Genomic DNA, 17846 nt, shown 5'->3' on the forward strand with positions numbered 1-17846 from the left:
GGGGGGTCAAGAGGGGGCGGTTGCACCCCCAAATTTTTCCCTGAGAGTAATAAAAAAAAAGGATAAATTCAATTTGGATAAGTTAGAAAATCATTTGCTGCATTTTTAGAACAGAAACAACTGATAGAGAATAATGGTTTGCCTTAACTAAAGTAATCTCTTCATATGGATTAAATATTTCAAAATTGTGTAATCTATGTTATGATGGTGCATCTTGTATGAGATGCCCGTACTGTGTTGAGACTGCGCCATTTTTACACTTAAACTCCGTGTCATTTTACATAATTTTAATACTCGTATTATAATTTAATGTTTAGCAAGTTAGTGTTTTAATTCCCTGTACTAGAAACACATTTTAGCAACTTGATATATTATATGCTTTCATAGAAACGTTTTGTAAAGATATGCTATTTTTGAAAAACATCCCACATCAAAAATAGCTTCATATCAACAAATATATCTTGAGGCTCTTTAAAAATTTCAATCTCAATTATTCGATTGACAATTGAAACTTAGTAATTTTCGCACTAATGCATACTTGAACCAAGTGCGGAACTTTGTGACAGAGCTTTCTATAACAATTTTTACTAAATGCCAATGCAGAAGAGGTGACACAACTCACATGAAGTTGCAGTCAAAATATTAAATTAATATTTTGAATAAAACAATCAATTCAGTTTCTCAAGAAATTGAAGCAGGATTTGATGAGATACACTTATCTTTGGTCTTAAGTTCAATATTATGTAAGTTGGTTATAGAAAACGAGAAAGAAAATATTACACTTATACACTAGCGCAGCCATAAATTCCTTCTGGAAGGGGTTTTTGATCAAAAATACCTTCTGGAGGGGGGATTTGGTGAAAAATACCTTCTGAAGGGGATTTTTTTGATCAAAACAGCCCTTTCATATGCATAAACTACTGCATTAGAATTTGCGTTTATGTTAAAACCAATGCCTCTGGGGGGGGGGGAATGATGGGGGGGGGGTTCACGCCCCCTCCCCATCTCTGTGCCACAGCACCAATGAGAAAAATTTATAGCATGAGGGAAGAGAAATTGTTTTGTGAATTACGACTATACTTTTTAATGAAGCAAAACAAACACCAGCCCAATTTAAAAAGCTTTCTTGGTTATTTTAACGAGAGAAATCTGAAGGAAGTGCGGAAGTGTGTTTTTTAACATACCTTTCTTGCTTCCATTGTTTTTTGTCTGTTTCAATCTGGTCAGTCATTTTAAAGATGACTTTTGTGTCTCAGGTGGTTAGAGAATTACTTTAGAAGCGCAATGTGGCAAGCAAGACCTTCATCTTTAGCTATACTGGAAATGAGGCAAAACACTGGATATTGATTAAGTATAGTTACAAAATTTTCTGTTGTTCCTGACCCCAAGAATAGCAGACTAAAACTTTACTAAAAAATAAAAACTAGTACCGATATATTTTTGAGATAACTTGTTACAATATAAATTTAAAGCTTTGGTCGCAAAAATTTTGATTGTTCTTAACAAACCTAATTATTCTTAACATTAAAACCATTTTATTATTTCTTCCTGTTTACCAATATTTATTTTATACCGTACTGAGGAATTTCATGTTCAAGAAACTCGACCCCCCAAACGAAATGCTGAAATGCCGCCCCTGCCTGGGACCCAGGTTACGGATAGTTGAGCGCGAACACTGGTACTAGACTGGACCGTTCGCTCCTTTGTCTTGACTCTTTTTCTTTAAGTAATTAGTGTACTGTAATCAGGATTTGAAGAAGAAATTTTTTTTTTGATTAATTTTTATGTTATCTTTAAAATTATTTCTTCATGTTTTTAATTTAGTTGCTGAAATTTTAGGTTAAATCAAAACAACTTTTTTTTTTTTGACATAATCTGCGGATTATACAAAGATTTTTTTTCTTCTTCAGGCTAATTTAAGGGTCTGTGGATTATACGCTGCCATGAATAATGCGTACGAAAATATGGTGTTTTGAATCTAAATGAGGAAAAAGTTCTTAGTTTTTAACTTCTTATTATATGTCATATCTAAATACATATTTGTATGATCTTTGTTTACTATATACTCTATTTTAGATCTGGGTGCAGTCATCACATAATGCAAGTGGTTATTTTACCATTTATGGAGATGATTCCCTTCATAATGATCATTTTAATGTAAAACTGATCACTGGAGATTCGTCTCAGACATATGCCAGAACAGGCTACTTAGGGTTCCTAAGAAGAACAGAAAGTGTTCAAGCCGATGGAGGTATATTTTTTTCACATAATAAAATACTTGTTTGTTTTGAATGAGAAATTCTTACTGTTGCTCTGAGGTGATTATATTCTAGCTGCATTTGGAAGAATAATTGTGTACAAAGCATTAAGAAATCATTAGACCTTATAAAAATTCATTTCTTTTTGATGATATTCAATTTTAGTGTAAACTAGAGATGGCTCAGTCCCATTGTCATACCCATGGCAAAATGATTAGGTAAAATTATTGATAAAACCTTTTTTGAAGCCTCAATTTTAAGATTCAATGTTGCTTATCCACCAAACTTTATCAGATATACACTCCTTAAAAGTGAAATTGCAACATTAAGAATCAATGTGCATAGCATCATGAAAACTGATGGCGCGATAATGGTAATATGGATATGCAAATGATTTAAAAAACAGACAAAAATGATTAAAAATTAGCCAATTTATTTGGCATCTAATGTGCTTATCTCAGTCAACTAAACAGATCTCATTCTGGAGAATCAGGCTACCAATGAGTTAATTGATGATTTTTTGAGGTTTCATTAGCCAAGCCATATTCACTGCTGTGTGCAGATCATTAATGGTTTATGCATGTTGACAAATTTTAAAGTTAAGCACTTCAAGTTCGAAGAACTAAAAACGGGTTAGTAATGCCTACTAAAATTTTAAGTTTGTGTGATCTTCAGAGAGAAGAGAAAACTTGCTCATTTTATCAGGCTAACAGCATTTATTTAAAATTAAAATATGTTTCAAAACATTTCAGCATTAGTTGAAAAAGATTTGATGTCCCAAAATTTTTTTTATTATACTTCTCCCAATGAGTATTTCAATAAAAATCATGAAAATAGCTAGTAAACATCACACAACCGTATGCACTAAACATTCTTGATCTCCAAAAAACAAACAGCTGGTATCCCACATTTAGTGGAACTATACCCACTCCTCCAACCCCCTTAGTCGTCACAGGTCGATGTAATGTTGATACACCAGCTAAACCCGTCCTTCTCCAAAAGTAGGCTTGATGGAACTCCAATAGAACTATCTGGAAAAATGCATGGATTTTGATGAAAACTGATACTAATTAGTTTTTAGTGCCAATTGCTCAAAAGGATGTGCCACAATCAAATGTATTTCTCTTTTAGCTTAATGGCTATATCTTTAGAAGTAATATAAGTATTAAAATATGGTGCAATCTCATTTTTACTGGCTTTGTTTGACTGTTGTATCTTGAGAATTAATGCAAGAATTTGAACAGAAATTTGTGAGCTGATGGCCCTCAAAGTAAACCAATTTTAACCTTTTCTGATGCTGACAGCTTTCAGTAGGGTGGCATGTTAAATTGTTTTTCACGTTAAACCTAACTACTATGATTCAAGAAGTAACACAAGAATTCAAATGGAATGTAAATAGATCACAATAGCTATCTTATTTTTATTACCAATTGCTCCAAAGGACGTGGTGCAGTGGAACATTTTTCTTCCTGAGTCGAATTTATGTTTTAAATTGAGGTTATGCAGTCAACTCTCTCAAATCCGCACAGTTTGGGACCAATTGGTTGGATTATAGAATTTTGTGGTTTTTAGGTCACTGATTTGTTTACACACTTGTTATGCTACATTGTAAAAGTCACAACGTTATTATTAAAAGTAAAGCAAAGAAAGAAATTATGTAAAAAAAAGAGTCAATACCTAATGAAATTGCTTTAAAAAGAGTTTTTTTTTCTGTGTTTTACTTTAAGGCTTTTGTTTCTTTTTGCAACTTTTAAACAGTTCGTTACTTAGTGTTACTGCCAATAAGGATATGATCTGTCACTTCATAACTACCTAGTTCCAGACATTATGATGTGCATTTGAATAGAAAAATCAAAATAGTGAATTAAGTTCAAAATAATCGAGAGACCAAACAATAAGCGTGAAATATTGAAACCTGTTACATAGCTTTTTCAAAGCAATAAAAAAAATTGTGATTGACTTTTAGTTTTAATAATATGTATGCAAATTTAATCTCTTTGAATAAAAACCAGAGATTAGTTCACTGTCTCTCTCTCTCTCTTTTGAACATGAACATTCATAATGTTGAGTAAATAAATGCTATTATCCTTTTTGTGTTTTGCAATTGTGTTCTTTTAATAAGGTTTTTGAGAATTGCATTTCTAATTGTAATATTATTTCATTGTATTTGTTTGAGAAGCATTATTTAAATCCTTTTGCTGTGTTTAGTCTGTTGTTATACAGTTTCAATATAGGTTAACTCATTTGTGCAATTTCTGCATCATCTTAATATTCCATGAATGGTTCTCCCCCCCCCCCCTTCTTTAATAGGTTCCAATCTCAATCTAAATTGCAAAAAATGTGATTTGAATTTCTCGGAAATGAATTCAAGTTAATGTTAATTTTATTTTCTTTATGTTCTAGAACCTAGGTAGATAAGGGTTTGATATCCTTTTGTGTTAATTAATTTTTGACTGACCCAAGAGACTACCTCTAGTAATTGCACATTACTTGTCCCTTTTAATTTATTTTTTTGAATTTCTATTTGTATTAAGTATTGTTTGTAGTTTTGAAAGTAATTGAAATTCGGAAAATTGGAGTAGTTTTGTCTTTTTCAAACATTTTATATTTGTATGCATGCTTGTGTATAGCTGTGAAACATAACTATATGCGTTTTTTTTTCTCCCCAGAACTTCATGATGCTGTTTTCGTGGTTGGCTCTCTAGATGAAACAGTTATGTTGAGAGGAATGAGATACCATCCAATTGATATTGAAAATAGTGTTTTAAGGTGCCATAAAAAAGTGTCTGAATGGTGAGTGTTTTGCTTAATATTTAAGAATTTTTTTTTAAATTATAGGCACAAGGAAAATAACCAAGGGACTGTCCATAAATGATATTGTACTTTTTTCGACATTTTTGCCCCCCTTCCCCTCCTTTTGTCTCAAGTGTAAGAATTCACCATAACCCTCCCCCCCCCCTTTTTATGGCACATGTTACACTATTTTTTATTAACATATTCAAAGATGTGATGTCACACCTCCCCTTACCACAAACTCGCAATTTCACAACCCCCCCCCCTCAAAGTGTGGCATCATTTGTGGACAGCTCTTAACTATACATTGTTCTTCATTTTTTTACATGAATCACTCACTGGAATCACAGTGATCTGCAGAATAATGTACATTATTTTAATAATCAGGTACAAGTTTTTTTCTGTCTCTTGGATCATGTTGTAGAAAAGAATATTAAAAAAATAATTTGCAATTTAAATGTGGTGCTGAAAAACTGAATTCTAAGTTTTGTCTAGATGGTTTGTATCAAAAAGCATAGACATATAGGACAAGACTTGAAAGCATTGCATGTAATATAAAACTAGTGTGAAATGACAAAAATAGCAGCATATTAGGGAGAAACAAGGTTTTTGATGTTAATTTATTATAGCATTTCCTTTTAAAAGTACTTGCATATCACAATCATGGGTGCAAGACCTTCCGTCTCAGGACGGATTTCCGTCTTGACAAAATTTCCGAGACGGAGGTCGGGACGGAAAGAAATTCAATGACTTTCTTTTAATTTTTAATGAAAAAAGAAAAATTGAGTGTTTGAAAAATATGCTTTAATATTACTGGACCGTTCCATAACCACGAATTTACATCGACATTCTCTCGGTTTTCCGCCATGTGCTTGTTTTGTTTGCAACGTGCTTTTGGAGGAGTGGCTTTTCGGCTTGCGCCGTTTGACCTTTTTTTAGGTATAGCTTTGTTATTTCCATTTCACTGCATTGCAAACCGAGGAGTTGCTCGCTATTCTCCCTGATTTTTCGAAGCAATCGGCTCTAATTGAAAATTTAGCCTTTTCTCATGCTATTTTCGATCATCCTTTCGTTTTTTTTTCATTTGTGGGTTTTTTTTTTTTTTTTGCAAACTTTACACGCATAAATGAAAATTATGTACACTCTTAAAATGTCTTAAAAGTTGAATCTGCATCACCGATTGAAAGTGATTGCTGACAAGATGAAATATTTTCACCACAGCGTCCACATACCAGGTAAAACAGAAACTATCAAGGATTTTGAAGATTTTAATGAAAATGGGAATTTTGGAAATAATCGGGGGGGGGGATTTCAAGCTGGTTAGAAACACCGATGGGCAAACGGTTCCTGCATTTTTGACAGACTTGAGGAATCACTAAATTCTAATGTCATTGAATCGAACACTCGTTAGAATGGAAATACGGGTGGGGGAAGGGGGGGAGAAAGTAAAGGAGAAAAATAACGGCAGCACGAGTTAGCGAAAAAACGCTGCTCTTGCAAAGAGGGTAATCTGTCCGCAAATTAACCCACGATAGAGGTCTTAAAACGTTGATATCTTGAACAATTTAAGGGGGGGTACTCACGGGTTACAGTATAAAATATCGAAAAACTGAATTGAAAATATTTTTGAAGCTAGGAGTGGTTCGATATTTCTCCACTGCAAACTCTTAAAAATTTAAAAGTCAAAAAGTTTTAGGCTGTCTCTGATGATGTAAAAGTGGGTTTTAAAAAAGAATCGAAGATTGGAGTTTTAAAAACACTAATTTAGGCAATCCTTGGTGAATTTATGAGAGATGGTTTTGGTGTTTTAACATGAAAATGTTTTGTAGCTGATGTATTAAAAACTATTTGAGGCTATACTTAAATGACTTAAGTTAAAGGGAATTTGCGACCCTCTCCCGAAAAGTTTTTAATTGAAGTCTCTCTCCCCGAAGTATTGAAATGCTATTTTGGCTATTTTTGAGTGAGTTAAGAGTTAGAGAATTCAGTGGTCTTTCTCGAAACATTTTCGAAATTGAAGTCTTAAAACTTTGGGTTGTCTTTGGCGATATGTGGAAGGGAGTTGCTCTCTCAATAGAAAAATAAATCTTAAACAAAAACTTACACTGCATTTAGTAAACACAATGAGAGGGGGGGGGGGGGTATTCCGCACCCCCAGCCCAAAATATTTTAGTTTCTGAAATTTTAAGAGCTTTGGTTTGGGCTATCTTTGGATGACTTAAGGGGGAAGGGTGTAGGAAGATTTTTTCAAAAAGTTTCCAAAATTAAAGTATTAAACTTTTTAGGCGGTCATAAATCATGTTTATAGGTAAGAGGGGTACTATTCCTACAAAACACTTTAGAAACTGAAGCCTTAAAAATTGAAATTTAAGACATTTGTGGTGAACTCAGAGGAAGGGGTTCGGGAGTTCTCTTCCGAAAATTCTTTGATGCAGAAATATTTAAAGCGCCACTTTAGGCTATATTTGAGTGCCTTAAGAGGGATGTGATTCGGGAACCCTGCCTGGAGTTAGGATTCAGTTCCCCTATTTCTTTTTTTAATTAATGAATGTTGGAAAAGGTACCTTGTTTAAAAAATACATCTACTTCACCGAAGCGATTTTTTATTGCTAATTTCACCACCTGTTATCCTATAAAAGAATTCTTTTTCAAATGAAGACTGTGGGGGAATGATGACAGTTCATTATCATTAGTCGGTCTTACCCTTCCCCCACCTTTCCTTCTTTTCCAGTTTGTTGGCGCTACCTTGGGTAGACTTTCGAATCAGAACTGATTTATGATGCAAAAGTGAAAATCTTATGTCCTAAGCGATTTTATTGTTACAACAAAAATGTTTAGGATCGGCAAAAAACTAATGGTGGGGTGCTGCAAACGCTTTTATCCCTTACATTATCCAACATCGTCTAAAATTGCGTTTTTGAAACTTCAATTTCGAAATATTGTCGAAGGAGGGTTGCTGAACTCCATCCCTTCAATAGTGCATTCAAAAAGAGTATAAACGTTATGAAATTTAAATTACAATTTCCTTTTCAAATCTTCGATTTCGGGAAAGCCCATAGCTTCTCCCCCCCCCCCCCCCACTTTCTTTAATATTTTTTGAAGGTTGCCCAATATTGTGATTTTGGGACTATCAGTTTGAAATAATTGATGTAAGAATCCCTGAACCCTTCCTTTCCCTGAACTTTACCAAAATGGCCTACCACAGCGTTTTTTGGACTTCAATTTGAAAAAATTTCTGGGAGAGAGCCCCCAGACCCCCCACCCTTTATTGCCGGATTTTAGATTTTTTAGAATTATGTCTAAACACTTGAATATTACAATTTTAAGGCTTAAAATTTAAATCAAACAGATTCCAAAACTGGCATTGTTAAGATCTGCAACATTTATACATACAAATTTTTCCTTAAGCCCGCATGCGGGTGGGGGGGGGGGGCTGAAAATATTTTCCGTCTTGAACACATCACCAAACTTGCACCCATGATCACAATGTGATTTAATGCTGGTAGTATTAGTGTTAACCACAGTTTTTGCAATTAGTTACTCTTCTCTAAAAATGCATTTTGCTAGGCATTTGGGTCTTTTTCATTTACATCTAAAAATACCTCGATTGTCGCTACTCAACAGTTTTTTCTTGATTGTTCCAATAGTTCTTTATCAGTATGCATTCAGGAATCTGTTTCGCTCAACTCACACATTTTGACTGAACATTACGTAGCATTAAGGTTACCTCAAAATTAAAAGTCAGATCCATATACACATATAAAACATATAAAAAACAATCATACTTCTAAGAAGCTGATAATTTGCCACTGTAAATTCCTCCAAATGATATTTTGGCGCTGTAACAGTATATTTCGAGTCTTTATACACTAAAATTAAATGATGTATTTCAACAATTCTCTCTGATATTCATTTTGAACAAAACGTTTCATTCAACGTAGGATAATGTAACAATCCTTGATTAGCATATCAAAAACATTTGATCACATTTTAATTATGATTTCCTATTGTATTTTCTCTGTATAAATGGGTTACGTTTATTTCATAGGCCTTTTTAGGTAGAGGTATTTTCGGTTGCACTTGCCATTGTATTTTTTTTAATGGAATTATATAAGCAACTTTAAATATTGTATAAGATGTTTGTAATAGTAATTTTTAGTAACCCTCAGAAAATTTCATGTTTGTTGTCTTTCTTTCTTATGTTTAGTGCTGTATTTACTTGGACAAACCTGCTAGTTGTAGTGGTGGAATTGGATGGCAATGAAAATGAAGCATTGGATCTTGTACCACTAGTCACAAATGTAGTTTTAGAAGAACACCAGCTGATTGTTGGTGTTGTTGTAGTTGTCGATCCAGGAGTTGTGCCTATAAACTCCAGGGGGGAAAAGCAAAGAATGCATTTGCGAGATGGATTTTTAGCTGATCAATTAGATCCAATTTATGTGGCTTACAATATGTGAGCTGTTGTTTACTTCTATACATTTTGAATCCGAGTTTGAGAAGTGGAAGCAGAAGAAAGAAAAACAACACTTCCACTCCTGGATATTGCAAAGATGTTAAGAGTATGAATTTGCTTATAGCTGTGATTATGGTGTAGAATGGGCATTCCTTGTATTTATCAGTGGAAGTGTGTAATGTCTTGCTCCTATCATTGGTTCATATGCTGAGCTATAGAAGTCAAAAGCAAGAAAACAAATCAAGTATTGTAGTATCTAGCTTACTGAATGTTAATTCCAAAAAAAAAAAATTAATAATAATAATAGAATATTATTTTCCATCATTATCATATTAAGCTGTGATCTTACCTCAAGTGTTTCCCCTTATGCAATTAACGTTTTGTGGTTTTATATTTTTATTGACTCATCTTACTATATTTATTGTTCAAATATATTCAACTTTTTTTTTCTTTCCTTTTTCTTTTTTGACAAAATATTTCTTTTAAGTTGACACAATCCTTGATATCCATCTTGAAATGTTTGATGGAATGAAAGGTGGTCTTCTATTCGGTGGGGGAAAAAACGTTTAATAGCCTATTTTGAAGAAATATGCTGATATTAGTTGGATTAAACCAACTATACTGTCTTTCCTAACTTTTGAATTGAAGTAAAAAAGTCGTGTTTGTGCTTAATACAACTTCAGGAAGATCAGTATGTATTATATGCATTTGCAGAAAGTCATGTACAGCTTTTGGGTGGATTCAGCAAGTACTTCTGGTGTGTACTGAATGAAATACTGAGATGTGAGAACTGCTATGTACATTTATTTACAAAATTTGCATGAAATGCATTATATTTTCTAAAACTTTGTAATTACAGTAGTTATGTTATTTATCAAAATAAAACATCAGAATATTTGAAATTTCCTATCATCATTAGGAAATTTTAGTTTGCAGTGCATATGTTCCAAATTTCGTTATGCCTAATCTTGTATAAATTAAAACTGCAAAAACTAAGATCAATATGAGCATTTGTTGCTGTCAAAATCATGCTGTACATTACAGTATCACAATTCTTTAAAGAAAAAGGAAGAAAAACTTATCTGGGAAAGTTATTACATTAGAGGAAAAATCAGTGTATGATATTTTTCATTAAAATTTCAAATAAATGTTTGCTATAAGCTGTTATTACAGAAGATATATGTATTTAGCAACTATCATAGTAAACTGAGCTAGTTAACTAGCTAACCTAATAAGTTAAAAATGGTGCTGAGTCTACAGAATTTATAAAACGTGATAGCATTTTCGTATCAAAATAGTAATTGATAATCTTTCCTAATTAACCCTCAGCGTACTGTGCAATTTTGATAAAAGTATAGACTTGAAATACAGGTGAATTTTCATGCGTTTTTTACAATCTATATTTCTTGTTATTTACTTGTGTAACTAATGTTTTTAAATAAATGAAAAAATAATTTAATTTGGCATTTTTAAATTGTATATAACATACAATCGAAAATCGTGTGTAATATGCAATTTCAGTGTGTGTGATATTTGCATGATCTATTTGTCAAAATCATTGCTATCTTTAATATCAAAAGAGTTTTTCTTGTTATTCCTAGGAATAACACCATTGAAACTTGACAACATGTCTGTCACAGACATTGGATTACTCAAAATACAAAAAGCAGATATCAGAACAAATGAATAGCAAGCTGAAATATTGGGAGGAGAGGGGGGGACCCAGACGCAGAGGGTTAATGTTATTCTTATATCTATATTAATTCATACAAAATGACTTGAAGCAATTGAAAAGAAAATTGTTGCTTTCTTTATTCTGCTATAGTTCTCTTTTCTTTGAAGATTAAACTGAAATAGTGTTTACTTACCTAAGTTAAATACTTGCTCTTTTGTTTAAATGTAAGTGAACATCAATGTTTATACTTTCGCAAATTGTAAAAATCTAAATTTGTCATTGTAGAAAAAGGACTTATGGTGCTCTTAAGCTTATTTTGAATGATAATCATCTCCATTTTAAAATGCTTGTTTAATAAGCATTTTAAGAGTGAGTCACAAGCACTTGCCAACTCTTAGCATTTTCAACAGAAATTTATTATAGAACGAAAACAGAGTTACTCGGAGGATTTAAGCACAATTCACTTTTGAAGCATTTTCTTTGCTTTTTATCACTGATATTATCATTTTAGATTTTTTTGAAAAATTACGTGGCAAACATTTTTCTTGAAAAATATGCATCCGACATTTATTGCTTCATGAATTTCTATAGCTATGGTTGAGTCTGTGTCTGTACACAGAAATACATAAAAATTATCTTTTTAAACTAGTGATTCAGTCATGGTACTCCAAATAGAGTCACTACTATTTCATGATTTTTCTATACAAACAATAAATATACTAATGCTTCTAAGAATAATGTTTAAATAATTATTTTTTTACTTGCTTGTCCCCCCCCCCCCCCAAGAAAATGCTCTTAAAATATTACAATCATTAATCAGGTTGCTTGCTTACTATTATGTCTGAAAAAATGTACAAAACTACTTTTTAAACTAACTTCATATCATTTGTCAAACCTTTTCATATTACTTTGTTATTTTTCTTCCTTGCTTTTGAAGTCTGACAAGTTAAATTATCATGTAAATAAATCCAAATGCTTTTACTGTTTATTTTCTCAAGCAACTAGAAAATGATAGTTACTTATATTTTCGAATTTGCATTAGTGGTTTGAATCAAAAAGAACAATCATGTTCTTAAGAGTATGACCACAATTTTGTAAAAAATTGGAATCTGTTCATTGTTTCCTTTTAAAGATTTGATATAATAGTATGGTAGAAAATAGAGCCGGAAACTGCATTTTGAGATCAAATCATGAAACTTGGCTTGCATGTAGAAAATGTCCTTATAAACATTTTTAGAAGGGGAGACATTTCAAATTCCCCCCAACCCCCTTCCTGGCGGCCATTTTTGGTCAAAAATCCGAAACTGCTTTTATTTATTTTTTGAAAAAATACCCGCTGTTTCTTCTTTTGTGAGTTCTAATATGCTTTCTAAAGCATAAAAAGCCATCAAAATACCTCTTAACTTTCTAATTTTCATAATAATGTCAAAAACATTAATTTTTTTTAACAAAATTTTAACTAACTTAAGTCTAGAACATTTCTGAAGGAGTTTGAGAAATGTTTTTTTTTTTTATGTATTTTAAAGCACTATGTTAAAAAAAAATCAATTCACTTCTAGTAGAACCCAATAATCCGAGCCCCAGAAATCTGAAACATTAGAAAATCTGAACATAAGTTTTAAAATTTACCCATAAAAATTGATTACAAAACTAAGAATAAAACTAGAAATAAAAAAATCAGAAATAAAGCTAGTAATTTTTTCAAAATTTGAAACGAACATTTGAACTGTTACTTAAGAATGAATGCAATACCTTGATTAGTTAAAACGAAATCAATTTTCATTTTTGGCAAAACAAAAAAGAACATTTTTTTTTTGCAATTTTTTGTAAGTTTCACTCACATTCTGCAGTTTTGTAAGTTATATTTGCACTAGCGAAATGTGGGCGGGGAGGAAGCATGGATATGTTAATCATAGAACTCCAAAATTTATTATTAAGCGCTTTAAAAACAAATTTTAAGTTTTTTCTTAGATGATTTAAAGCGTTTGTTCTATGTTTTAAATGATGTTAGAGGAATAAATTATTAATTACTGCAATAAGAAGTTTAGTGCTATGTTAATAAAGATTAAAATATTGTTATTATTAATAAAATTTTTATTTATTGAAAAGTAACCCACAAAAAATTGCAAAAACTACAACTAAAACTACAACAAATCTGAGTAAGTGATACGTACAATGATTATACAGAAGATAATTTTAAATCGTTTGAATTTACAAGTAATTTGCACAGATACATAGCATTTTTCCTTTGCTGTATTTACACATCGATGTGCAGATAAGTTCATTTTTGAAGCACCCACAAGTTATTTGAGGGCAGTTGTTTTTTACACTTGCATGACATAAATTTGCTTAGCACTTGAAATTGCGGGCAAACTCAAACAAACAAGAACGTGCTTCTCATCAATCACTGTTAATCCCAAAATCAGGAATTTACGTTCAGGCTAAATTTTTAGACATACTGCCCCATTGATATCTACCTTGATAAGCACTAAATAAGTTGACAAAGGGCTTCAGCTGTGGGTGATAAGTTAATCATTGATCTTTGTTTGCTGGTGGAAAAACGTTTTCTGGCTTCATTTACAGACGGACGTTACATGTAGATGAGTAGCAAAGATTCGATGAGATATTTGAAATTTTTAATCAGGCATACTTTTTTTTTGAGGTTGGGATAGGTATAAAAATGCGCCAACCAGGATAGTCTTTCCATCTTTTCCACATTGTCACTTTTCCACAACCTGCAACAAAGAGGTCATATCACATCCTGAGAATGAATCGAACCTTCTTTAAGCAACTGCTTTTTGCTGACCAAATTTATGAGCAAAATATTGGACTAGTATTAGTCGAAAGTGTTTTCCAGTTACAAATGTAAGCCCCATCTTCTTTTTCCCCTTTTTGTACAACTCATGGAAGTATGATATGCCGAAAATGACAGCAGGCGCCAACAGTTCTTACGCATATGCGTCTGTATCCTCTTTCTGCAGCATCCAAAACATGTATGAAGATCCTACAATCAGCTGCCTGGTGATTTTATGGAGCTAGAGGTGTTGTACGTGAAATACACCGCCAGCTCAGTCATTTCCAGCCGAGGACTGCAGTTTCGTGCTTATTAGCACTCATCAGCCCGGCATAGGAAAGTGACTGAGCTGGAGATGGAAAACCTCTTAAGGAAGCCAAGAGTGCGAAACAAACTGGTATCTAATATAGAATTAGCAGACCAGACGAGTGACCGAAGCAATGGTCCGGTTCACCTCGAAGATTGAACGCAAGGCAAGGTATATTCAGTAAATTACCGCCCATTACCTCATAATGGTTGAACCGAACCATTGCTTTGGTCACTCGTCTGGTCTGCTAATTCTATATTAGATACCAGTTTGTTTCGCACTCTTGGCTTCCTTAAGAGGTTTTCCATCTCCAGCTCAGTCACTTTCCTATGCCGGGCTGATGAGTGCTAATAAGCACGAAACTGAAGTCCTCGGCTGGAAGTGACAGAGCTGGCGGTGTATTTCACGTATTTTTGCTTTAGCCCTGGCTAATGGGCGGTAATTTACTGAATAGAGGTGTTGTATTCAACGAAAATCCCAGTCGAATCTTTAAGAGCAAAACAAGATGGTGTAGGCAGTGCAATCATGAAAAACAATTCTGTCTTCTTATCTGCATTCCGGAGGAAACTACTGATCCAGCTCTCTGAAGCAAACCATTTTCTCCAAAATGATATATTTCTCCTATTCCTCTTATATGTCTTGCATCTGTATCTTGAATAGACTTCGGATACTAAAACAAAAAATTTTCTGTCCTAGGTTGTTTTATGTGAATGATCAAAGAACCATCACAGACAATAGCATTACAATGTATCTCTGTGCTTATTCTAAAATTAGCATTCATAATTTTTATCTTCAGCATCCTTTCTCAAAACGTTTTCCTCTTCTTTCGAGTAGTCTTCATCAGTAGGAATACTATTAGTTAATTCATTGAGCAGGAATGTTGATAACTAGACTTATTTCCCATTCAAAGAGCTCCATTTATTGAAATCGATAGAGGATGAGGTTGATTTTCATAGAGGAGAAATTTATCCAGGTTTAAATGTACTATATGGCAAATAATGAAAAGCTTTGAAAATGAATCTCCATCAGATTTTAATCTTTTCATTAAACAGACTGACTGGTATTTCTGTAAAAATGAAAGACTAAAATTTTTTTTTTCTACTGGTGAATATGAAGTGACTTTTGATGCACAATTCCTTTCTCTATGAATTTGCTGTAACTTTTTTTCCCAACCTGCCCAATCTTCATGAGTTGCTCCACATATTCTTCGTCTACTGCTATATTCCTCTCTAATGAGAACAATGCTTTCGATGTTTCCAAAAATGGATTTCCATGTTAAGCTATTGCTCTTCAAGGCCTGACTCTTCAAGACCTTTCTTGAAAACATTCTTTGGAAACTTAACATTTCTTCATTACGTATATACAGTGTTTCTTTGAATGAGTCAAGGTAATTTTTTCAAATTGTGTAACTAAATCGATAACTTCAAGACCACCAACATCCATCTTTTTAACGCAACTGGATCTGTGATTGACCAATTATGCCCCCATCACCTTTCACCACTGCATTGTTTTGCTTTTGCATGTAAGCATGGTCCAATTCAATTACAGAAAAAACGTTTGTCTTTTTTACAACAAACATTCCTTCTTCGAAGGCTTTGTGTACGTCTGGATGGTTTGTGGGTTAAAAAAGATCTTTCATGAAAACTGGTAACCATCGAGCATAATTACTAAAATTATATGTACATCGTTTAGTAAGTAATAAAATGGGAAAAAAACACAGAATCGGCTCTTTCAAAGGTTCAGAAAAGATGGTAAAGTTGGTTGCAAGTTGTGATCTAATAAACAATAACATTAAAAGCCCCAGCTTTAATACGGTGCTTCAAAATTTGAACGTTGAGATGGTGCTTTCTTTCTCGGATTTTTAAGTTATAAAAACTTCTCTGTCAAAAGTGTCTTTATTGCATCAATATGAATCTTTTTGTAAGAAGTAGTTAGAGACATTTTATAATATATTTTAGGTTTTTTTTTTTTTCATAAAATGAATAAAAGCTTACTAGTGATCAATCGGGTAACGAAGAATTAACAACAGCAACAATAGTAATGTGTGATAGAAATAAGAATATATTTAATTCAAACTTTAAATTTCTTTCTATTAGAATTATGTTATCTTGACTCTCCTTCATATCCTTATTCTCTTGCACCCTTTAAAAATAGTTTCGACTATGCCTGCTGAGTCATAAAAAACGAGGTGCATTATGGCCAGATAATTATACGGTTTGGGTAATTGGAGTTCGGATAGCTGGAACCCTACTGTGATATAACCCTAATTAAATTTAGAAACCAGTAATTATGTAATGAGGGGAGAAAATTCACGTCAGAGAATTTGCAATTTAAGAATATTGATTTGTTTTTTTAAATAACCACTTTTTATGAAGTTATTTTGGAAATTAGACGTTTAATGGAGCTTTAAATGGTAAAAAATATAATTAACATTTATGGAGTGATACAAGCAATAAATTAAAAAAACATAATAATTTTTTTAAAAAATCACCATTTTTGGCTGTAGACCAAAAATGGCCACCAGGGGGGTTTTGAGGGGGGATTTTGGAATGTCTCCCTTTCCTAAAATATTTGTATATACAATGTCTATAAACATGCCAAGTTTCAAAATTTTATCACAAAATGCAGTTTCTTCCCCCATAGCCCCCTGACTATAACTGTAAAAGTAACATAAAAAAGGAGTTCAATGTTGAACATTATATGCTTTTTCCAGAAGTACACTTTGTTTTCGTTGTTACAAAACATAAAGGTCATTTTCATATTTTATTTTGTTTTTGATTGTCTGTCTCCCAAAGAAAATATATTAAATTGAATCTCCATTATATAATTGGAAGAATTTGGTTCTGTATAAAGTTGGCAAGTATAATGAAAATTAATGATGAACTATTGTAATAACATGCATTCCAAAGAAACATTTCATGTCCATATGAATAAAAAGAGGTATTGAACCAGAAACTTCCAATTGAGAAAAACTTATATAATGTAAGGAAAAGTTCATCATAATGTAAGGAATGTTATTGTAAAAGCCACTTAAATATGAATCAGCTATACAATAATGAAGATTTTATTGATAAAAAGTATATAGGGGAGAAAGTTAATAACAGAACTTTTTGTATGAGGGAATCTGTATCTTAATATGAATGGGTTTAATTTTTACTGAGAAATTTAGGGTATTTGAGTGTGCAAAAGAATTTTTTCTCAACACATTTACATCAAATGTTGAATATTGTTCATCAGTAAAAAATTAGCTTCTCCTAAATCTATATGGATAAAAAGTTTTATAATGTGTTAAAGCAGTTCTATGTCGTTGAATAAATGATGTCTAGCATTGGAAAATTACAACAGAGGTTAAATTATAACCAAAATACAGGAGATAACTCCTTACTTTCTGGCAGCTAATATAAATTGTAGCTTATATGTGATTTTATACAGAAATTTCGTTTCCTAAGGTTTCAAATTAAGATCCTTTTTTATGTGCTGTATTTTTTTTTAAATATTATTGTTTTGCACCAAATAAATTAAATAATTTTTAAATTTTCATTATATTTCTGCAGATTTTTGTA

At 32.4% G+C, this 17846-nt stretch overlaps 1 protein-coding gene across 1 annotated transcript in view; it reads left to right on the plus strand.

The window, feature by feature from the left end:
- Window positions 1-9628, plus strand: part of LOC129218299 (disco-interacting protein 2 homolog C-like) — a 125790-nt gene extending 116162 nt beyond the window's left edge. Inside the window, exons 36-38 of the mRNA XM_054852534.1 lie at window positions 2077-2251; window positions 4928-5051; window positions 9259-9628. Coding sequence (XP_054708509.1) covers window positions 2077-2251; window positions 4928-5051; window positions 9259-9511 — 552 coding nt within the window. The 3' untranslated portion in view covers window positions 9512-9628. The remainder of the gene's footprint in view (window positions 1-2076; window positions 2252-4927; window positions 5052-9258) is intronic.
- The last annotated feature ends 8218 nt before the right edge of the window (window positions 9629-17846 follow it).

Source organism: Uloborus diversus, chromosome 3 (genome assembly GCF_026930045.1).
Source record: "Uloborus diversus isolate 005 chromosome 3, Udiv.v.3.1, whole genome shotgun sequence".
NCBI classification, from domain to species: domain Eukaryota; kingdom Metazoa; phylum Arthropoda; class Arachnida; order Araneae; family Uloboridae; genus Uloborus; species Uloborus diversus.